The 24832-nt window shown below is 41.9% G+C and overlaps 1 protein-coding gene across 6 annotated transcripts in view; it reads left to right on the top strand.

Moving 5' to 3' along the window:
* Positions 1-24832, top strand: part of LOC128660495 (uncharacterized) — a 422478-nt gene that overhangs the window by 341309 nt on the left and 56337 nt on the right. For all 6 annotated transcript variants that reach the window (XM_053714388.1, XM_053714387.1, XM_053714386.1 and 3 more), the window contains one exon: positions 1702-3309. In XM_053714388.1, coding sequence (XP_053570363.1) covers positions 1702-3308 — 1607 coding nt within the window. In that variant the 3' untranslated portion in view covers position 3309. The remainder of the gene's footprint in view (positions 1-1701; positions 3310-24832) is intronic.

Genomic DNA, 24832 nt, shown 5'->3' with positions numbered 1-24832 from the left:
CACTTTTACCAAATTTTACAAGTTTGATACTTTTGCTTCTTCTGAGGCTGTTTTTGGGAGAAAGGTTTTGCAAGCCGTGGTGCCTTCCATTTAGGTGACCTGATTTGCTCCCTCCCTTCATCCGTGTCCTAAAGCTTTGGTATTGGTTCCCACAAGTAAGGATGACGCCGTGGACCGGACACACCTATGTTGGAGAAAACAGAATTTATGTTTACCTGATAAATTACTTTCTCCAACGGTGTGTCCGGTCCACGGCCCGCCCTGGTTTTTTAATCAGGTCTGATAATTTATTTTCTTTAACTACAGTCACCACGGTATCATATGGTTTCTCCTATGCAAATATTCCTCCTTAACGTCGGTCGAATGACTGGGGTAGGCGGAGCCTAGGAGGGATCATGTGACCAGCTTTGCTGGGCTCTTTGCCATTTCCTGTTGGGGAAGAGAATATCCCACAAGTAAGGATGACGCCGTGGACCGGACACACCGTTGGAGAAAGTAATTTATCAGGTAAACATAAATTCTGTTTTACCTTAATGTCTCAGGGAGTATGGTAGAAAATAACTGATCTCAGAAGCCCTTTTGTTCCTTCCTGTTCAACTCTCCTCTGTTCTCTTGCGGGTGTGGCGCTGCTGCTCGGTTCACTGAACACTAAGGAGTGTATCAGACTACGAGATTACTGCAAACACAAAAGAAGAGAGAGCGCAGCCACGACTCACGGTAAAAGTTTTAATAATTCCTCTTTGCGCATTCATACATATTGCACTTACAAACATTAAAATAAAAACAGGCGCCTCTTTGTTCCCACTCTGTCCTGAGTTCTTGCTTTTGCGATAATAATATCCAGTTCCTCTCAGGCGTGTGAGTTCCGTTCTCAGACTTCACAAAGGTAGGTGTCTTACGAATCACTGTCTCCTTGTAGCGGTGCTTTTGGTGACTGTTCTCCTGTGCCATCTACGCGTTTTGTCCGTCTTATGCAGACTTTTTCAAGACTTCTAGGCAGCCTAGAAGTCTTGAAAAAGTCTGCATAAGACGGACGAAACGCGTAGACGGCACAGGAGAACAGTCACCAAAAGCACCGCTACAAGGAGACAGTGATTCGTAAGACGCCTACCTTTGTGAAGTCTGAGAACGGAACTCACACGCCTGAGAAGAACTGGATATTATTATCGCAAAAGCAAGAACTCAGGACAGAGTGGGAACAAAGAGGCGCCTGTTTTTATTTTAATGTTTGTAAGTGCAATATGTATGAATGCGCAAAGAGGAATTATTAAAACTTTTACCGTGAGTCGTGGCTGCGCTCTCTCTTCTTTTGTGTTTGCATATATATATATATACTGTATATACGTGTGTGTATGTGTGTATGTATATATATATATATATATATATATATATATATATATATATATATATATATATATATATATATATATATATATATATATAGTTTTTTTTACGGAGTATTCTTCTATATGCATTCTATAAATAGTTTAAAAATTCTGATGTCCTCTTCTGAAAGTTTTGTGTTTCCATAAAGAGACAGCTAAATTCTGTAATTTCTCTATTTGCTTTTTTCTTGCATGCAGCCCCACCTCTATTTCATGAAAAAGTTACTCACCAGGCCATTGAATATAAATAAAATTATATGTAAATCTGTCTGTAAACCTACAAACATATTCACAAAATCTCATTAATGTTTTTCAGCAAATGCCCTGTTGAATGAGAGTCCAGTCTTGCAAAGGCCATTTAATCCAAAGCCACCTTTACAAGACCCTTCATTTAAGGAGAATCCACTCTTACAGGCTTCAACATTTAATCAGAATCCATCCATACAAGGCCCTTTACTTGACCAGTTTCCTCTTTTACAAGGCTCTCTATTAAATCAGAATCTTCTCTTGCAAGGTCCTCAGGAGAACCTGAATCCTTTCTTACAAAGCACACTCTCCCCAAGTATGGAAAGTGCTCACAGAACAGGTTTACAGCCAAACATATCAGAAATAAGATCTGAAGCACAAAGTGGTGTAACTGGATATGATCAGTTTTGTAATAAATTAATGGAGTTATTGGTAGCTTTACCCCAAAACCTATTTAATTCTGAAAGTGCTTACTCTGACCCAAGAATGATACTGTTACAAGCTTTGCTAAAAGATATTAACCCACTGACTGAGGATACTTCAAACCAGCAAAATCTACCTTTGAACCAGAAAATGCTAATGGAAATGGCTTCTCAACTCAAAAGTGGCTCGAATTCAGATGCTTCTTTGATTCAGCAACAATTGATGCTAATGACATCAGAAAACTCACCAAATATATTGAACCAGATGATAGCTTCTACAGACAGAACTTCTGAGGTTTTGGAAAGTACCCAACTAGACCAAAATTTAATGACGCAATCTGATCAAAGCTTGGATGAGAACCTTTACGCATTTGTTAACAAAAACAGGGATCATTTTTATCCTCGAGTGTGTGAGTCAAATAATAAAGTTCTAGTTTTTGAATATGGAAATGTAATAGATTCTGAACCACAAATAGACACTTTAAGCTCTGAGAGATATGTTCCTTTAGAGCCAGCTTTTGAAATACCAAAAAATTACTATGAGGATATTACATCTTCAGGGAATTCTGGATTGGAAAATCCTCATGACTTTGCTTTCTCTGAGTCTTCAGCAATCCCATTTAATGAAGATTACTCTTTGTATAAAGATGGTCATTTAGAACAACAGTCTATTCCACTTTATTCAAGAATGACAGTCCCTCAAGAAATGTCTGAAATAGACAATGAAGCAGATGATAGAGTGACAGAGGGGAATTATAGTATGAGTGTTATTGCCACGCTTCTTAAACTTAAGAAACAAGCAGAAGAAGAAATAAGAATAAGAGAGGCAGGAGAACGTGAATTGATTATGAGAGATGATGTAGAGCTGGACTTTTTCAGGCGAGATATTTCAGAACCTGAAATTTTGCATCAGCTTAACAGGCGACACTCAAGACCTCCATATATGGAATTTGAAGACGAGGCCTTTAGAACACGATCACCTGGTAGATATTCTGATGACTCTGTTTGGGTTGAATCCAGACCTTTTGAAAGTGGACATTATAACAAGCGCACTCGTCTAGACACAGATCATTTTCCTTCTCATTGTTCCGGGTCAGATAGTGGCTTATATTACAGATCTGAAGAGCAAAGTAACTTTTTAGGTATAAATACAGAAGGCCTGCCTGCAGATGTTCTGAATAGGATTCGAGGAAAGGATTTATTTACAGTGTCAGCAATTCTTAGAGAGTATGAAGAAACTCGTGCTTCCCTGTAAAGTAAGTTTGAAAATATATATTTTTTCTGAATTTTAAGAAACTGCTAAATTAAGTGCACTTTGTTAGATAAACCTATATTATCCTCTTTAACAGGCAACCAATAAAGAAAGTGCTTTAAATAATAGTTTTTCTATTACAATAGTGAAGTCTATACCAGGTGTGCCCAAAACTGTTGTCTTCTTTTCTTTCCTGACAGAGAGAGTCCACAACATCATTCCAATTACTAGTGGGATATTCACTCATGGCCAGCAGGAGGAGGCAAAGATCACCCCAGCAAAGCTGTTAAGTGTCACTTCCCTTACCCATAACCCCCAGTCATTCTCTTTGCCTCTGTCAATGGAGGACGTGAAGTTGGTGTCTGAAGATTTTATTCCTATTTTGTGTACTTTTCCCTGCAAGCAAGGATTTTGGTTTAGCTGTGTCTACATCAATCTCTTGAGTTAGAGTAGTGGTGGCTTTTAAGCATTTAGAAAGTGGTGAGATGGTCCTTGTTTTGTTTTCTAACATATTTGCTGCCATTGGTATAGAAAGCCTGAGTTGATTACTCAGTTCTTTTTCTTTCATGTAATTAGCAAGAGTCCATGAGCTAGTGACGTATGGGATATACATTCCTACCAGGAGGGGCAAAGTTTCCCAAACCTTAAAATGCCTATAAATACACCCCTCACCACACCCACAATTCAGTTTTACAAACTTTACCTCCCATGGAGGTGGTGAAGTAAGTTTGTGCTAGATTCTACGTTGATATGCGCTTCGCAGCAGGCTGGAGCCCGGTTTTCCTCTCAGAGTGCAGTGAATGTCAGAGGGATGTGAAGAGAGTATTGCCTATTTGAATTCAATGGTCTCCTTCTACGGGATCTATTTCATAGGTTCTCTGTTATCGGTCGTAGAATTCATCAGTTATCTCCCTTTTCAGATCGACGATATACTCTTATATACCATTACCTCTACTGATTCTCGTTTCAGTACTGGTTTGGCTGTCTACTATATGTAGATGAGTGTCTTAGGGTAAGTAAGTCTTATTTTATTATGACACTCTAAGCTATGGTTGGGCACTTTCTATGTAAAGTTCTAAATATATGTCTTTAAACTTATATTTGCCATGATTCAGGATAATCAGTATTCCTTTAAAATCCAGACTGTCAGTTTCATTATTTGGGATAATGCATTTTAATTCAATTTATTTTTCTTTACCTTGAAAATTTTCAATTGATCATTTTTCCCTGTGTGCTGTTAGGCTCGCGGGGGCAGAAAATGTTTCTTTTTATTGCGTCATTCTTGGCGCGGACTTTTTTGGCGCAAATATTTCGTCATTTCCGGCGCCGTAGTTGACACCGGAAGTTGTATTCTGTTAAAACGTCATTTTTGACGCATGTGTATTCAGACATTTTTTTGCGCCAAAAAATGTGGGGGTCGGTTCTGGCTTCAGAGGATGTGGCGTCATACTTGGCACCAAATATATGGGCGTTGTATTTAGCGCCAATAATGTGGGCGTCATATTTGGCGCCAAAAAATGTGGGCGTATTTTTTGTTCCACTTTTTTTCCTCACATTATTTAAACCTCACTTTTTTATTGCTTCTGGTTTCTAGAAGCTTATTATTTTGCATTCTTTTCCAATTCCTTAAACTGTCATTTAAGGAATTTGATAATTTTGCTTTAAATATTGATTTTTTCTATTACATATTGCAAGATTTCACTGTTCCTGTTTCAAAACAATCTAAGAGGATTCCTGTTGACTGAGTTCAGTCCTACACAAGCTAAGTTCATTTATTTTAAAATGTTATGAATGTTTATCTTTAGCTATGGTTTGTAATAAGTTATCATGATAAACTTTTACATGCAGAATCCATTAGTTTTTATGCTTTATATATTGCTATTCTTTTTACATCTTATGTACAAGAAATATTTAGAAGATTTATAAGAAATATTTTTCTGATTCTATTTTAAAGGCTTTGTCTGACATCTTGCCTTCTAATAAAATTTTTAGGTCTTTTTCAAACTTCTTTTTTAATTATTGAAGTTTCAAATGACCAACAACATACTGATTTATCCTTCTCTGATGATGTTTTTTCTCATTCAGAATTTTCTTCATCAGATATTGACACTAACAAATCTACTTTTTTTTTTTTTATTAAAGTACATTTGTTCTTTGTTGAAAAGGTGTTGATTATTTTGGATATTAAGGTAACTAGTTCTTTTTCAAGACTAGCTAACACTATTTCTGCTTATTTATTCTTCTGTGTTTTTAGAGGTTTTTTTCCAGTTCCTCATACTAGGAAATGGAATAGGCTGAGAATTTTCTTTTATTCCTTCTTCAAAGGTTTTAAACTATATTCTTTCTCAGTTAAATTCAATTTGGAAGGTTCTCCAATTTATTGGGGCTATCTCTACTCCTACTAATTATGCTATTGTTTCTATAGCAAAATAGTATTTATTTTCCTTTAGATGATTGTATCTTATTTATGGAAAATTATTTAGTTTCAGGTACTTTTCTTGGACCTGTGATTTATTTGGATGATGTTGCAATTGCTTCATTTTTTCTGTTTACTTTAAGATCAAGTATCAGATTATGATTTATTTTAGCATTGTTAAAGGGACAAAATTTACTAGACTTAGGTGCTGTTGCATTTGTCTTGTTTTGCATTTATTGATTATGCAAGTCCAGTGTATTGACTGGTCCTTTAACTGGACTATCATGCTAATAATTTCATTTGTGTCTTCATTTTATTGAATATTTTCGCAAATGAGGTTTAATCTATGTCTTTAGCTGTTTTAGCTAGAAGAATTTTGTGATTTCTAAAAATCCATATTTCTCCAACATAGGTGTGTCCGGTCCACGGCGTCATCCTTACTTGTGGGATATTCTCTTCCCCAACAGGAAATGGCAAAGAGCCCAGCAAAGCTGGTCACATGATCCCTCCTAGGCTCCGCCTTCCCCAGTCATTCTCTTTGCCGTTGTACAGGCAACATCTCCACGGAGATGGCTTAGAGTTTTTTGGTGTTTAACTGTAGTTTTTATTCTTCAATCAAGAGTTTGTTATTTTAAAATAGTGCTGGTATGTACTATTTACTCTGAAACAGAAAAGTGATGAAGATTTCTGTTTGTAAGAGGAAAATGATTTTAGCAACCGTTACTAAAATCGATGGCTGTTTCCACACAGGACTGTTGAGAGGAATTAACTTCAGTTGGGGGAAACAGTGAGCAGACTTTTGCTGCTTGAGGTATGACACATTTCTAACAAGACTATGTAATGCTGGAAGCTGTCATTTTCCCTATGGGATCCGGTAAGCCATTTTTATTACATAAGAATAAAGGGCTTCACAAGGGCTTTTAAGACTGGTAGACATTTTCTGGGCTAAAACGATTGATATATAAAAATTTTTAATACTTCATAGCTTTGAGGAATTATTTTATTCTTGGGATTTATGTAAAATAACCAGCAGGCACTGTATTGGACACCTTGTTCTCTAGGGGCTTTCCCTAATCATAGGCAGAGCCTCATTTTCGCGCCTCTATTGCGCAGTTGTTTTTGAGAAGCATGACATGCAGATGCATGTGTGAGGAGCTCAGATACATAGAAAAGGCTTTCTGAAGGCGTCATTTGGTATCGTATTCCCCTTTGGGCTTGGTTGGGTCTCAGCAAAGCAGATACCAGGGACTGTATAGGGGTTAAACATAAATTATTATAAGAGTTAAAGCTTTCAAATTTGGTGTGCAATACTTTTAAGGCTTTAAGACACTGTGGTGAAATTTTGGTGAATTTTGAACAATTCCTTCATACTTTTTCACATTTGCAGTAATAAAGTGTGTTCAGTTTAAAATTTAAAGTGACAGTAACGGTTTTATTTTAAAACGTTTTTTGTACTTTGTTTTCAAGTTTATGCCTGTTTAACATGTCTGAACTACCAGATAGACTGTGTTCTGTATGTGGGGAAGCCAAGGTTCCTTCTCATTTAAATAGATGTGATTTATGTGACACAAAATTTAGAGAAAATGATGCCCAAGATGATTCCTCAAGTGAGGGGAGTAAGCATGGTACTGCATCATCCCCTCATTCGTCTACGCCAGTCTTGCCCACACAGGAGGCCCCTAGTACTTCTAGTGCGCCAATACTCCTTACTATGCAACAATTAACGGCTGTAATGGATAATTCTATCAAAAACATTTTAGCCAAAATGCCCACTTATCAGCGAAAGCGCGACTGCTCTGTTTTAGAAAATACGGAAGAGCATGAGGACGCTGATGATATTGGTTCTGAAGTGCCCCTACACCAGTCTGAGGGGGCCAGGGAGGTTTTGTCTGAGGGAGAAATTTCAGATTCAGGGAAAATTTCTCAACAAGCTGAACCTGATGTGATTACATTCAAATTTAAATTGGAACATCTCCGCGCTCTGCTTAAGGAGGTGTTATCTACTCTGGATGATTGTGAGAATTTGGTCATTCCAGAGAAATTATGTAAGATGGACAAGTTCCTAGAGGTCCCGGGGCCCCCCGAAGCTTTTCCTATACCCAAGCGGGTGGCGGATATTGTAAACAAAGAATGGGAAAGGCCCGGCATACCTTTCGTCCCTCCCCCTATATTTAAGAAATTGTTTCCTATGGTCGACCCTAGAAAGGACTTATGGCAGACAGTCCCCAAGGTCGAGGGGGCGGTTTCTACTCTAAACAAACGCACCACTATACCCATAGAAGATAGTTGTGCTTTCAAAGATCCTATGGATAAAAAATTAGAGGGTTTGCTTAAAAAGATGTTTGTTCAGCAAGGTTACCTTCTACAACCAATTTCATGCATTGTTCCTGTCACTACAGCAGCGTGTTTCTTCTGTTAAGTGTGATCAGTCCACGGGTCATCATTACTTCTGGGATATTACTCCTCCCCAACAGGAAGTGCAAGAGGATTCACCCAGCAGAGCTGCATATAGCTCCTCCCCTCTACGTCACTCCCAGTCATTCTCTTGCACCCAACGACTAGATAGGATGTGTGAGAGGACTATGGTGATTATACTTAGTTTTATATCTTCAATCAAAAGTTTGTTATTTTAAAATAGCACCGGAGTGTGTTATTATCTCTCTGGCAGAGTTTGAAGAAGAATCTACCAGAGTTTTTGTTATGATTTTAGCCGGAGTAGTTAAGATCATATTGCTGTTTCTCGGCCATCTGAGGAGAGGTAAACTTCAGATCAGGGGACAGCGGGCAGATGAATCTGCATAGAGGTATGTAGCAGTTTTTATTTTCTGACAATGGAATTGATGAGAAAATCCTGCCATACCGATATAATGTCATGTATGTATACTTTACACTTCAGTATTCTGGGGAATGGTACTTCACTAGAATTACACTGTAAGAAATACATAAAGCTGTTTAATAACTAGAGATTATGTTTAACGTTTTTGCTGGAATGTAAAATCGTTTTAATTTGCTGAGGTACTGAGTGAATAAATGTTTGGGCACTATTTTTCCACTTGGCAGTTGCTTAATCTGTTTTCTGACAGTTTCTGTTCTCCCTCACTGCTGTGTGTGAGGGGGAGGGGCCGTTTTTTGGCGCTTTTACTACGCATCAAATATTTCAGTCAGCAACTCATTGTATTCCCTGCATGATCCGGTTCATCTCTACAGAGCTCAGGGGTCTTCAAAACTTATTTTGAGGGAGGTAATTTCTCTCAGCAGAGCTGTGAGAATTATAGTTTGACTGAGATAAAAAACGTTTATTCTGTAATTTGTTTCCTGCTTTCAGAATTTGTTATCTTTGCTAATGGGATTAAACCTTTGCTAAAGTTGTGTTGTTTACAAGGATTGAGGCTATAACTGTTTCAATTTATTAATTTTCAACTGTCATAGATTTTCTGTGCTTCCTAAAGGCACAGTACTTTTTAATATTATTCTAATTGAATTGTATTTCCAAGTTGCTAGTTTATTTGCTAGTGTCTTAAACATGTCTGATTCAGAGGATGATACCTGTGTCATTTGTTGCAATGCCAAAGTGGAGCCCAATAGAAATTTATGTACTAACTGTATTGATGCTACTTTAAATAAAAGTCAATCTGTACAAATTGAACAAATTTCACCAAACAACGAGGGGAGAGTTATGCCGACTAACTCGCCTCACGTGTCAGTACCTACATCTCCCGCTCAGAGGGAGGTGCGTGATATTGTAGCGCCGAGTACATCTGGGCGGCCATTACAAATCACATTACAGGATATGGCTACTGTTATGACTGAGGTTTTGGCTAAATTACCAGAACTAAGAGGTAAGCGTGATCACTCTGGGGTGAGAACAGAGTGCGCTGATAATATTAGGGCCATGTCAGACACTGCGTCACAGGTGGCAGAGCATGAGGACGGAGAACTTCATTCTGTGGGTGACGGTTCTGATCCAAACAGACTGGATTCAGATATTTCAAATTTTAAATTTAAACTGGAAAACCTCCGTGTATTACTAGGGGAGGTGTTAGCGGCTCTGAATGATTGTAACACTGTTGCAATACCAGAGAAAATGTGTAGGTTGGATAAATATTTTGCGGTACCGACGAGTACTGAGGTTTTTCCTATACCTAAGAGACTTACTGAAATTGTTACTAAGGAGTGGGATAGACCCGGTGTGCCGTTCTCACCCCCTCCGATATTTAGAAAAATGTTTCCAATAGACGCCACCACAAGGGACTTATGGCAAACGGTCCCTAAGGTGGAGGGAGCAGTTTCTACCTTAGCTAAGCGTACCACTATCCCGGTGGAGGATAGCTGTGCTTTTTCAGATCCAATGGATAAAAAGTTAGAGGGTTACCTTAAGAAAATGTTTGTTCAACAAGGTTTTATATTGCAACCCCTTGCATGCATTGCGCCGATCACGGCTGCAGCGGCATTCTGGATTGAGTCTCTGGAAGAGAACATTGGTTCAGCTACTCTGGACGACATTACGGACAGGCTTAGAGTCCTTAAACTAGCTAATTCATTCATTTCGGAGGCCGTAGTACATCTTACTAAACTTACGGCGAAGAATTCAGGATTCGCCATTCAGGCACGCAGGGCGCTGTGGCTAAAATCCTGGTCAGCTGATGTTACTTCTAAGTCTAAATTGCTTAATATACCTTTCAAAGGGCAGACCTTATTCGGGCCCGGGTTGAAAGAGATTATCGCTGACATTACAGGAGGTAAAGGCCATGCCCTGCCTCAGGACAAAGCCAAGACTAGACAGTCTAATTTTCGTTCCTTTCGTAATTTCAAAGCAGGAGCAGCATCAACTTCCTCTGCACCAAAACAGGAAGGAGCTGTTGCTCGCTACAGACAAGGCTGGAAACCTAACCAGTCCTGGAACAAGGGCAAGCAGACTAGGAAACCTGCTGCTGCCCCTAAAACAGCATGAATTGAGGGCCCCCGATCCGGGATCGGATCTAGTGGGGGGCAGACTTTCTCTCTTCGCCCAGGCTTGGGCAAGAGATGTTCAGGATCCCTGGGCGCTAGAGATAATATCTCAGGGATACCTTCTGGACTTCAAATACTCTCCTCCAAGAGAGAGATTTCATCTGTCAAGATTGTCAACAATCCAGACAAAGAAAGAGGCGTTTCTACGCTGCGTACAAGAGCTCTTGTTAATGGGAGTAATCCATCCAGTTCCACGATCGGAACAGGGACAGGGGTTTTACTCAAATCTGTTTGTGGTTCCCAAAAAAGAGGGAACTTTCAGACCAATACTGGACTTAAAGATCCTAAACAAATTCCTAAGAGTTCCATCGTTCAAGATGGAGACTATTCGGACAATTTTACCTATGATCCAAGAGGGTCAGTACATGACCACTGTAGATTTAAAGGATGCTTACCTTCACATACCGATTCACAAGGATCATTATCGGTACCTAAGGTTTGCCTTCCTAGACAGGCATTACCAGTTTGTGGCTCTTCCATTCGGATTGGCTACAGCTCCAAGAATCTTCACAAAGGTTCTGGGTGCTCTTCTGGCGGTACTAAGACCGCGGGGAATCTCGGTAGCTCCATACCTAGACGACATTCTGATACAAGCTTCAAGCTTTCAAACTGCCAAGTCTCATACAGAGTTAGTGCTGGCATTTCTAAGGTCACATGGATGGAAGGTGAACGAAAAGAAAAGTTCACTCGTTCCACTCACAAGAGTTCCCTTCCTGGGGACTCTTATAGATTCTGTAGAAATGAAGATTTACCTGACAGAGGACAGGCTAACAAGACTTCAAAGTGCTTGCCGCACCCTTCATTCCATTCAACACCCGTCAGTGGCTCAATGCATGGAGGTAATCGGCTTAATGGTAGCGGCAATGGACATAGTACCCTTTGCACGCTTACACCTCAGACCACTGCAACTGTGCATGCTAAGTCAGTGGAATGGGGATTACTCAGACTTATCCCCTTCTCTGAATCTGGATCAAGAGACCAGAAATTCTCTTCTATGGTGGCTTTCTCGGCCACATCTGTCCAGGGGGATGCCATTCAGCAGACCAGACTGGACAATTGTAACAACAGACGCCAGCCTTCTAGGTTGGGGTGCCGTCTGGAATTCTCTGAAGGCTCAGGGACAATGGAGTCAGGAGGAGAGTCTCCTGCCAATAAACATTCTGGAATTGAGAGCAGTTCTCAATGCCCTCCTGGCTTGGCCCCAGTTGACAACTCGGGGGTTCATCAGGTTTCAGTCGGACAACATCACGACTGTAGCTTACATCAACCATCAGGGAGGGACAAGAAGCTCCCTAGCTATGATGGAAGTATCAAAGATAATTCGCTGGGCAGAGTCTCACTCTTGCCACCTGTCAGCAATCCACATCCCGGGAGTGGAGAACTGGGAGGCGGATTTCTTAAGTCGTCAGACTTTTCATCCGGGGGAGTGGGAACTTCATCCGGAGGTCTTTGCCCAAATACTTCGACGTTGGGGCAAACCAGAGATAGATCTCATGGCGTCTCGACAGAACGCCAAGCTTCCTCGTTACGGGTCCAGATCCAGGGATCCAGGAGCAGTCCTGATAGATGCTCTGACAGCACCTTGGGACTTCAGGATGGCTTACGTGTTTCCACCCTTCCCGTTGCTTCCTCGATTGATTGCCAGAATCAAACAAGAGAGAGCATCTGTGATTCTAATAGCACCTGCGTGGCCACGCAGGACTTGGTATGCAGACCTGGTGGACATGTCATCCTGTCCACCTTGGTCTCTACCTCTGAAACAGGACCTTCTGATACAGGGTCCCTTCAAACATCAAAATCTAACTTCTCTGAAGCTGACTGCTTGGAAATTGAACGCTTGATTTTATCAAGACGTGGGTTTTCTGAGTCAGTTATTGATACCTTAATACAGGCTAGGAAACCTGTTACCAGAAAGATTTACCATAAGATATGGCGTAAATACCTATATTGGTGTGAATCCAAAGGTTACTCTTGGAGTAAGGTTAGGATTCCTAGGATATTGTCTTTTCTACAAGAAGGTTTAGAAAAGGGTTTATCTGCTAGTTCATTAAAGGGACAGATCTCAGCTCTGTCCATTCTGTTACACAAACGTCTGTCAGAAGTTCCTGACGTCCAGGCTTTTTGTCAGGCTTTGGCCAGGATTAAGCCTGTGTTTAAAACTGTTGCTCCACCATGGAGTTTAAACCTTGTTCTTAATGTTTTACAGGGCGTTCCGTTTGAACCCCTTCATTCCATTGATATAAAGTTGTTATCTTGGAAAGTTCTATTTTTAATGGCTATTTCCTCGGCTCGAAGAGTCTCTGAATTATCAGCCTTACATTGTGATTCTCCTTATTTGATTTTTCATTCGGATAAGGTAGTCCTGCGTACTAAACCTGGGTTCTTACCTAAGGTAGTTACTAACAGGAATATCAATCAAGAGATTGTTGTTCCTTCTTTATGCCCAAATCCTTCTTCAAAGAAGGAACGTCTACTGCACAACCTGGATGTAGTCCGTGCTCTAAAATTTTACTTACAGGCAACTAAGGAATTTCGACAAACGTCTTCTCTGTTTGTCATTTATTCTGGGCAGAGGAGAGGTCAAAAAGCTTCCGCTACCTCTCTTTCTTTTTGGCTTCGTAGCATAATTCGTTTAGCTTATGAGACTGCTGGACAGCAGCCTCCTGAAAGAATTACAGCTCATTCTACTAGAGCTGTGGCTTCCACTTGGGCCTTCAAGAATGAGGCCTCTGTTGAACAGATTTGCAAGGCTGCAACTTGGTCTTCGCTTCATACTTTTTCCAAATTTTACAAATTTGACACTTTTGCTTCATCGGAGGCTATTTTTGGGAGAAAGGTTCTTCAGGCAGTGGTTCCTTCTGTATAAAGAGCCTGCCTATCCCTCCCGTCATCCGTGTACTTTTGCTTTGGTATTGGTATCCCAGAAGTAATGATGACCCGTGGACTGATCACACTTAACAGAAGAAAACATAATTTATGCTTACCTGATAAATTCCTTTCTTCTGTAGTGTGATCAGTCCACGGCCCGCCCTGTTTTTAAGGCAGGTAAATATTTTTTTAATTTATACTCCAGTCACCACTTCACCCTTGGCTTTTCCTTTCTCGTTGGTCCTTGGTCGAATGACTGGGAGTGACGTAGAGGGGAGGAGCTATATGCAGCTCTGCTGGGTGAATCCTCTTGCACTTCCTGTTGGGGAGGAGTAATATCCCAGAAGTAATGATGACCCGTGGACTGATCACACTACAGAAGAAAGGAATTTATCAGGTAAGCATAAATTATGTTTTCTGGTTCGATGAACTAGAAAAGGCGCTCAATAAAGATTCTTCTTATGAGGAGATTTTGGACAGAATTCATGCTCTCAAATTGGCTAACTCTTTCACCTTAGACGCCACTTTGCAATTGGCTAGATTAGCGGCGAAAAATTCTGGGTTTGCTATTGTGGCGCGCAGAGCGCTTTGGCTAAAATCTTGGTCAGCGGATGCGTCTTCCAAGAACAAATTGCTTAACATTCCTTTCAAGGGGAAAACGCTGTTTGGCCCTGACTTGAAAGAGATTATTTCCGATATCACTGGGGGTAAGGGCCACGCCCTTCCTCAGGATAGGTCTTTCAAGGCTAAAAATAAACCAAATTTTCGTCCCTTTCGCAGAAACGGACCAGCCCCAAGTGCTACATCCTCTAAGCAAGAGGGTAATACTTCTCAAGCCAAGCCAGCCTGGAGGCCAATGCAAGGCTGGAACAAAGGTAAGCAGGCCAAGAAACCTGCCACTGCTACCAAGACAGCATGAGATGTTGGCCCCCGATCCGGGACCGGATCTGGTGGGGGGCAGACTCTCTCTCTTCGCTCAGGCTTGGGCGAGAGATGTTCTGGATCCTTGGGCGCTGGAAATAGTCTCCCAAGGTTATCTTCTGGAATTCAAGGGGCTTCCCCCAAGGGGGAGGTTCCACAGGTCTCAATTGTCTTCAGACCACATAAAAAAACAGGCATTCTTACATTGTGTAGAAGACCTGTTAAAAATGGGAGTGATTCATCCTGTTCCATTAGGAGAACAAGGGATGGGGTTCTACTCCAATCTGTTCATAGTTCCCAAAAAAGAGGGAACATTCAGACCAATCTTAGATCTCAAGATCCTAAACAAGTTTCTCAAGGTTCCATCGTTCAAAATGGAAACCATTCGAACAATTCTTCCTTCCATCCAGGAAGGTCAATTCATGACCACGGTGGATTTAAAGGATGCGTATCTACATATTCCTATCCACAAGGAACATCATCGGTTCCTAAGGTTCGCCTTTCTGGACAAGCATTACCAGTTTGTGGCACTTCCGTTCGGATTAGCCACTGCTCCAAGAATTTTCACAAAGGTACTGGGGTCCCTTCTAGCGGTGCTAAGACCAAGGGGCATTGCAGTAGTACCTTACTTGGACGACATTCTGATTCAAGCGTCGTCCCTTCCACAAGCAAAGGCTCACACGGACATCGTCCTGGCCTTTCTCAGATCTCACGGGTGGAAAGTGAACGTAGAAAAAAGTTCTCTATCTCCGTCAACAAGAGTTCCCTTCTTGGGAACAATAATAGACTCCTTAGAAATGAGGATTTTTCTGACAGAGGCCAGAAAATCAAAACTTCTAAGCTCTTGTCAAGTACTTCATTCTGTTCCTCTTCCTTCCATAGCGCAGTGCATGGAAGTAATAGGTTTGATGGTCGCGGCAATGGACATAGTTCCTTTTGCGCGAATTCATCTGAGACCATTACAACTGTGCATGCTCAGTCAGTGGAATGGGGATTATACAGACTTGTCTCCGACGATACAAGTAGATCAGAGGACCAGAGATTCACTCCGTTGGTGGCTGTCCCTGGACAACCTGTCACAGGGGATGAGCTTCCGCAGACCAGAGTGGGTCATTGTCACGACCGACGCCAGTCTGGTGGGCTGGGGCGCGGTCTGGGGACTCCTGAAAGCTCAGGGTCTTTGGTCTCGGGAAGAATCTCTTCTCCCGATAAATATTCTGGAACTAAGAGCGATATTCAATGCTCTCAAGGCTTGGCCTCAGCTAGCAAAGGCCAAATTCATACGGTTTCAATCGGACAACATGACGACTGTTGCGTACATCAACCATCAGGGGGGAACAAGGAGTTCCCTGGCAATGGAAGAAGTGACCAAAATCATTCAATGGGCGGAGACTCACTCCTGCCACTTGTCTGCAATCCACATCCCAGGAGTGGAAAATTGGGAAGCGGATTTTCTGAGTCGTCAGTCATTTCATCCGGGGGAGTGGGAACTCCATCCGGAAATCTTTGCCCAAATTACTCAGTTGTGGGGCACTCCAGACATGGATCTGATGGCCTCTCGTCAGAACTTCAAGGTTCCTTGCTACGGGTCCAGATCCAGGGATCCCAAGGCGACTCTAGTAGATGCACTAGTAGCACCTTGGACCTTCAAACTAGCATATGTGTTCCCACCGTTTCCTCTCATCCCCAGGCTGGTAGCCAGGATCAATCAGGAGAGGGCATCGGTGATCTTGATAGCTCCTGCGTGGCCACGCAGGACTTGGTATGCAGACCTGGTGAATATGTCATCGGCTCCACCATGGAAGCTACCTTTGAGACGGGACCTTCTTGTTCAAGGTCCGTTCGAACATCCGAATCTGGTCTCACTCCAACTGACTGCTTGGAGATTGAACGCTTGATTTTATCAAAGCGAGGGTTCTCAGATTCTGTCATTGATACTCTTGTTCAGGCCAGAAAGCCTGTAACTAGAAAAATCTACCATAAAATATGGAAAAGATATATCTGTTGGTGTGAATCTAAAGGATTCCCTTGGGACAAGATAAAAATTCCTAAGATTCTATCCTTTCTTCAAGAAGGTTTGGAGAAAGGATTATCTGCAAGTTCTTTGAAGGGATAGATTTCTCCAACATAGGTGTGTCCGGTCCACGGCGTCATCCTTACTTGTGGGATATTCTCTTCCCCAACAGGAAATGGCAAAGAGCCCAGCAAAGCTGGTCACATGATCCCTCCTAGGCTCCGCTTACCCAAGTCATTCTCTTTGCCGTTGTACAGGCAACATCTCCACGGAGATGGCTTAGAGTTTTTTAGCATTTAAATTTAAGTTGGAACATCTCCGCATTCTGCTTAAGGAGGTATTATCCACTCTGGATGATTGTGACAAGTTGGTCATCCCAGAGAAACTATGTAAAATGGACAAGTTCCTAGAGGTGCCGGGGCTCCCAGAAGCTTTTCCTATACCCAAGCGGGTGGCGGACATTGTTAATAAAGAATGGGAAAGGCCCGGTATTCCTTTCGTCCCTCCCCCCATATTTAAAAAAAAAAAAAAAATTGTTTCCTATGGTCGACCCCAGAAAGGACTTATGGCAGACAGTCCCCAAGGTCGAGGGAGCGGTTTCCACTTTAAACAAACGCACCACTATACCCATAGAGGATAGTTGTGCTTTCAAAGATCCTATGGATAAAAAATTAGAAGGTTTGCTTAAAAAGATGTTTGTTCAACAGGGTTACCTTCTACAACCAATTTCATGCATTGTCCCTGTCGCTACAGCCGCATGTTTCTGGTTCGATGAGCTGATAAAGGCGGTCGACAGTGATTCTCCTCCTTATGAGGAGATTATGGACAGAATCAATGCTCTCAAATTGGCTAATTCTTTCACCCTAGACGCCACCTTGCAATTGGCTAGGTTAGCGGCTAAGAATTCTGGGTTTACTATTGTGGCGCGCAGAGCGCTTTGGTTGAAATCTTGGTCGGCTGATGCGTCTTCCAAGAACAAGCTACTTAACATTCCTTTCAAGGGGAAAACGCTGTTTGGCCCTGACTTGAAAGAGATTATCTCGGATATCACTGGGGGTAAGGGCCACGCCCTTCCTCAGGATCGGCCTTTCAAGGCAAAAAATAAACCTAATTTTCGTCCCTTTCGTAGAAACGGACCAGCCCAAAGTGCTACGTCCTCTAAGCAAGAGGGTAATACTTCTCAAGCCAAGCCAGCTTGGAGACCAATGCAAGGCTGGAACAAGGGAAAGCAGGCCAAGAAGCCTGCCACTGCTACCAAGACAGCATGAAATGTTGGCCCCCGATCCGGGACCGGATCTGGTGGGGGGCAGACTCTCTCTCTTCGCTCAGGCTTGGGCAAGAGATGTTCTGGATCCTTGGGCGCTAGAAATAGTCTCCCAAGGTTATCTTCTGGAATTCAAGGGACTTCCCCCAAGGGGGAGGTTCCACAGGTCTCAGTTGTCTTCAGACCACATAAAAAGACAGGCATTCTTACATTGTGTAGAAGACCTGTTAAAAATGGGAGTGATTCATCCCGTTCCATTAAGAGAACAAGGGATGGGGTTCTACTCCAATCTGTTTATAGTTCCCAAAAAAGAGGGAACGTTCAGACCAATCTTAGATCTCAAGATCTTAAACAAGTTTCTCAAGGTTCCATCGTTCAAGATGGAAACCATTCGAACTATTCTTCCTTCCATCCAGGAAGGTCAATTCATGACCACGGTGGATTTAAAGGATGCGTATCTACATATTCCTATCCACAAGGAACATCATCGGTTCCTGAGGTTCGCATTCCTGGACAAACATTACCAGTTCCTGGCGCTTCCTTTCGGATTAGCCACTGCTCCAAGGATTTTCACAAAGGTACTAGGGTCCCTTCTAGCTGTGCTAAGACCAAGGGGCATTGCTGTAGTACCTTACTTGGACGACATTCTGATTCAAGCGTCGTCCCTTCCTCAAGCAAAGGCTCACACGGACATTGTCCTGGCCTTTCTCAGATCTCACGGATGGAAAGTGAACGTGGAAAAGAGTTCTCTATCCCCGTCAACAAGGGTTCCCTTCTTGGGAACAATAATAGACTCCTTAGAAATGAGGATTTTTCTGACAGAGGCCAGAAAAACAAAACTTCTAGACTCTTGTCGGATACTTCATTCCGTTCCTCTTCCTTCCATAGCTCAGTGCATGGAAGTGATCGGGTTGATGGTAGCGGCAATGGACATAGTTCCTTTTGCACGCATTCATCTAAGACCATTACAACTGTGCATGCTCAGTCAGTGGAATGGGGACTATACAGACTTGTCTCCGAAGATACAAGTAAATCAGAGGACCAGAGACTCACTCCGTTGGTGGCTGTCCCTGGACAACCTGTCACGAGGGATGACATTCCGCAGACCAGAGTGGGTCATTGTCACGACCGACGCCAGTCTGATGGGCTGGGGCGCGGTCTGGGGATCCCTGAAAGCTCAGGGTCTTTGGTCTCGGGAAGAATCTCTTCTACCGATAAATATTCTGGAACTGAGAGCGATATTCAATGCTCTCAAGGCTTGGCCTCAGCTAGCGAGGGCCAAGTTCATACGGTTTCAATCAGACAACATGACAACTGTTGCGTGCATCAACCATCAGGGGGGAACAAGGAGTTCCCTGGCGATGGAAGAAGTGACCAAAATCATTCTATGGGCGGAGTCTCACTCCTGCCACCTGTCTGCTATCCACATCCCAGGAGTGGAAAATTGGGAAGCGGATTTTCTGAGTCGTCAGACATTGCATCCGGGGGAGTGGGAACTCCATCCGGAAATCTTTGCCCAAGTCACTCAGCTGTGGGGCATTCCAGACATGGATCTGATGGCCTCTCGTCAGAACTTCAAAGTTCCTTGCTACGGGTCCAGATCCAGGGATCCCAAGGCGGCTCTAGTGGATGCACTAGTAGCACCTTGGACCTTCAAACTAGCTTATGTGTTCCCGCCGTTTCCTCTCATCCCCAGGCTGGTAGCCAGGATCACTCAGGAGAGGGCGTCGGTGATCTTGATAGCTCCTGCGTGGCCACGCAGGACTTGGTATGCAGATCTGGTGAATATGTCATCGGCTCCTCCTTGGAAGCTACCTTTGAGACGAGACCTTCTTGTTCAGGGTCCGTTCGAACATCCGAATCTGGTTTCACTCCAGCTGACTGCTTGGAGATTGAACGCTTGATCTTATCGAAGCGAGGATTCTCAGATTCTGTTATCGATACTCTTGTTCAGGCCAGAAAGCCTGTAACGAGAAAGATTTACCACAAAATTTGGAAAAAAATATATCTGTTGGTGTGAATCTAAAGGATTCCCTTGGGACAAGGTTAAGATTCCTAGGATTCTATCCTTCCTTCAAGAAGGATTGGAAAAAGGATTATCTGCAAGTTCCCTGAAGGGACAGATTTCTGCCTTGTCTGTGTTACTTCACAAAAAGCTGGCCGCTGTGCCAGATGTTCAAGCCTTTGTTCAGGCTCTGGTTAGAATTAAGCCTGTTTACAAACCTTTGACTCCTCCTTGGAGTCTCAATTTAGTTCTTTCAGTTCTTCAGGGGGTTCCGTTTGAACCCTTGCATTCCGTTGATATTAAGTTATTATCTTGGAAAGTTTTGTTTCTAGTTGCAATTTCTTCTGCTAGAAGAGTTTCAGAATTATCTGCTCTGCAGTGTTCTCCTCCTTATCTGGTGTTCCATGCAGATAAGGTGGTTTTACGTACTAAACCTGGTTTTCTTCCAAAAGTTGTTTCTAACAAAAACATTAACCAGGAGATTATCGTACCTTCTCTGTGTCCGAAACCAGTTTCAAAGAAGGAACGTTTGTTGCACAATTTGGATGTTGTTCGCGCTCTAAAATTCTATTTAGATGCTACAAAGGATTTTAGACAAACATCTTCCTTGTTTGTTGTTTATTCCGGTAAAAGGAGAGGTCAAAAAGCAACTTCTACCTCTCTCTCTTTTTGGATTAAAAGCATCATCAGATTGGCTTACGAGACTGCCGGACGGCAGCCTCCCGAAAGAATCACAGCTCATTCCACTAGGGCTGTGGCTTCCACATGGGCCTTCAAGAACGAGGCTTCTGTTGATCAGATATGTAGGGCAGCGACTTGGTCTTCACTGCACACTTTTACCAAATTTTACAAGTTTGATACTTTTGCTTCTTCTGAGGCTATTTTTGGGAGAAAGGTTTTGCAAGCCGTGGTGCCTTCCATTTAGGTGACCTGATTTGCTCCCTCCCTTCATCCGTGTCCTAAAGCTTTGGTATTGGTTCCCACAAGTAAGGATGACGCCGTGGACCGGACACACCTATGTTGGAGAAAACAGAATTTATGTTTACCTGATAAATTACTTTCTCCAACGGTGTGTCCGGTCCACGGCCCGCCCTGGTTTTTTTAATCAGGTCTGATAATTTATTTTCTTTAACTACAGTCACCACGGTACCATATGGTTTCTCCTATGCAAATATTCCTCCTTAACGTTGGTCGAATGACTGGGGTAGGCGGAGCCTAGGAGGGATCATGTGACCAGCTTTGCTGGGCTCTTTGCCATTTCCTGTTGGGGAAGAGAATATCCCACAAGTAAGGATGACGCCGTGGACCGGACACACCGTTGGAGAAAGTAATTTATCAGGTAAACATAAATTCTGTTTTCTGCTTTGTCTGTGTTACTTCACAAAAAGCTGGCAGCTGTGCCAGATGTTCAAGCTTTTGTTCAGGCTCTGGTTAGAATCAAGCCTGTTTACAAACCTTTGACTCCTCCTTGGAGTCTCAATTTAGTTCTTTCAGTTCTTCAGGGGGTTCCGTTTGAACCCTTACATTCCGTTGATATTAAGTTATTATCTTGGAAAGTTTTGTTTTTGGTTGCAATCTCTTCTGCTAGAAGAGTTTCAGAGTTATCTGCTCTGCAGTGTTCTCCTCCTTATCTGGTGTTCCATGCAGATAAGGTGGTTTTGCGTACTAAACCTGGTTTTCTTCCGAAAGTTGTTTCTAACAAAAACATTAACCAGGAGATAGTCGTGCCTTCTTTGTGTCCGAATCCAGTTTCAAAGAAGGAACGTTTGTTGCACAATTTGGATGTAGTTCGTGCTCTAAAATTCTATTTAGATGCTACAAAGGATTTTAGACAAACATCTTCCTTGTTTGTTGTTTATTCTGGTAAAAGGAGAGGTCAAAAAGCAACTTCTACCTCTCTCTCTTTTTGGCTTAAAAGCATCATCAGATTGACTTACGAGACTGCCGGACGGCAGCCTCCTGAAAGAATCACAGCTCATTCCACTAGGGCCGTGGCTTCCACATGGGCCTTCAAGAACGAGGCTTCTGTTGATCAGATATGTAAGGCAGCGACTTGGTCTTCACTGCACACTTTTACTAAATTTTACAAATTTGATACTTTTGCTTCTTCTGAGGCTATTTTTGGGAGAAAGGTTTTGCAAGCCGTGGTGCCTTCCATCTAGGTGACCTGATTTGCTCCCTCCCTTCATCCGTGTCCTAAAGCTTTGGTATTGGTTCCCACAAGTAAGGATGACGCCGTGGACCGGACACACCTATGTTGGAGAAAACAGAATTTATGTTTACCTGATAAATTACTTTCTCCAACGGTGTGTCCGGTCCACGGCCCGCCCTGGTTTTTTAATCAGGTCTGATAATTTATTTTCTTTAACTACAGTCACCACGGTATCATATGATTTCTCCTATGCAAATATTTCTCCTTTACGTCGGTCGAATGACTGGGGAAGGCGGAGCCTAGGAGGGATCATGTGACCAGCTTTGCTGGGCTCTTTGCCATTTCCTGTTGGGGAAGAGAATATCCCACAAGTAAGGATGACGCCGTGGACCGGACACACCGTTGGAGAAAGTAATTTATCAGGTAAACATAAATTCTGTTTTCTTTTGTTCTAAGATAATCAATTATTTGTTTTATAATTGGATTCAATTCTTAACTGTTACTCTGGGCTTCAAGATTGAGTTCTAAGACTAAAACTTTAAGCTTATACTAGTTTGGTTGTTCTTCTTAAGGAACGAATTCCTGAATTCTTTCCCAAGTAACATGTTTTTAATTGGAAATTTTTCAGTTCGAAATCAGCTCCCTAAAATTGCGATGTACATGCCGTATTCCAGCTTGGCTGGCATGGGGCAGGTTAAGACTTTTTTGAAATTTATTTGGTTCTATTCGGTCCAAATTTCTTTGATTTTATTCCATTAAGGCTAACACTTTCTTTAAGTGTGTTTCGGTCCTATATATTTTGGGTACTGTTGAAGCATGGCTGATCACCCGTGGGGTTCAAGCGCTGCTCAGACCTGGAATCTTCTGGGGTATTTCTTCCAGTTCCATTTTTAGGAACTGTGTTTTGTAGTTTTATTCAAACTATTCTGCCTTTTTTTTGGTCAGTGATAGCATTATTTGTTTTCATTAGATACAATAAATGCATATTTTCATTTTTCTGTTTTCATTCAGATTATTTTCTGAGGATGAATCTCATATGATTCACTTGTTCTTCCAGGACATAGTTAGAGGATCTTTTTTTCAAAAGCTCTTGATTCCTCACACAAGGGTCACCTTTTTTAGGTTTCCAGATAGTTTGTGTCACTGTCTTTGTCTCTATCAGACAAGGGACAATTTTATTGGGTTCCGTCTGTCGGTACCTTTAGTCTCTATTATTTCCTTCAGTTGCTATATATGCATAGAAGTTTTAGGTCTTATGGCCACAGCATTGGATTCAATTCCCTTTGCTCATTTTCAATAGAAAGAACCTTTCCAGTCTTTTATGGTGCAGGGATTCTAGGATTTCGCATTTTAAATTTTCGAATCCTAATATTTATCTCTCTTGATTTGGTGGTTAAGATCACCATCATTTAGTTCTACAGGTCTCTTCGTTTCTTTCAACCTGGACCATGATCTCTACAGATGTGAGTCTTTTTGGTTGGGAGGCTGTCTGAGGATCTCTGTCAGCACAAGGGGTTTGGAAATCTCAGGAGGTGAGATTACCATTTGATATTTTAGAACTCCGTGCTTTCTCAGAGATTTTCAGTTAGTTTCTTTTTGAAGAAGAGACGTTTATTGTTTTTCAGACAATATCACAACTATGGTGTATGTCAATCATCAGGGTAGGACTATCAGTCCTTAGGCTGTGACAGAAGTGTCTCGGATATTAGCTTGGGCTAAATCCAGCTCCTATGTAAATTCTGTGGGGGGTTTTCCCAGGTATAGATATTTGGGAAGCGGATTATCTCTGTTAATCAAGCTTTACTTCTTGGAGAATGGTCTCTCTTACCCAGATATGTTTTTCAATTTTTCAGATGTGAGCATTTCTAGAAATAGATCTGTTGGCATCTCATCTGAATAAAGAACTTCCCAGGGGCCTATTCAGGTCCGGGGATCCTCAGGCGGAAGTAGTGTATGCATTGACATTTCTTTGGAATGATCTTTTTGCCTATTTCTTTCCGCCTCTAGTAATTCTTCCAAAGTGATTTCCAAAATTCTTATGGAGTATTTGTTTGTTATGCTGGTGGCTCCAGCATTGCCTCTCAGGTTTTGGTATGCGGATCTCATTCAGATGGCCAGTTGCCAACCTTGGACACTTCCGTTTAAACCAGACCTTCTTTCTCAAGGCCCATTTTTTCCATCAGGATCTCAAATCATTAAATTTGAAGGGATGGAGATTGAACGCTTGATTTTTAGTCATAGAGGTTTCTCTGACTCATTGATTAATACTATGTTTCAGGCTCGTAAATCTGTCTCTAGAAAGATTTATTATTGAGTCTGGAAGACCTACTTTTCTTGGCATTCTTTTAAAATTCATAGAATTTTATTATTTTTTCAGGTTGGTTTGGATAAGGTTTTGTCTTCAGTTCTTTGTTGGGACAAATCTCTACTCTTTCTGTTCTTTTTTCACAGAAAGATTGCTAATCATCCTGATATTCATTGTTTTGTACAGGCTTTGGTTCGTATCAAGCCTGTCATTAATTCAATCTCTCCTCTTTGGAGTCTCAATTTGGTGCTGAGGGCTTTACAGGCTCCTCCGTTTGAAACTATGCATTCTCTGAACATTAAATTACTCTCTTGGAAAAGTATTGTTCCTTTTGGTTATTTCTTCTGCTAGAAGAGTTTTTGAGTTATCTGCTCTTTTTTGTGAATATCCTTTTCTGATTTTTCATCAGGATAAGGCAGTGTTACTTCCTGATATTCATCATTTTGTTCAGGTTTTGATTCATATCAAACCTGTCATTAAGCCAATTTCTCCTCCTTGGAGTCTTAATTTGGTTCTGAAGGTTTTTTCAGGCTCTTCTATTTGAGCATATGCTTGCTCTGGACATTAATTAC

This window comes from Bombina bombina, chromosome 5 (genome assembly GCF_027579735.1).
Source record: "Bombina bombina isolate aBomBom1 chromosome 5, aBomBom1.pri, whole genome shotgun sequence".
NCBI classification, from domain to species: Eukaryota; Metazoa; Chordata; class Amphibia; order Anura; family Bombinatoridae; genus Bombina; species Bombina bombina.
The sequence above is the reverse complement of the archived record's forward strand: the minus strand, read 5'-3'. Positions and strand labels throughout refer to the sequence as shown.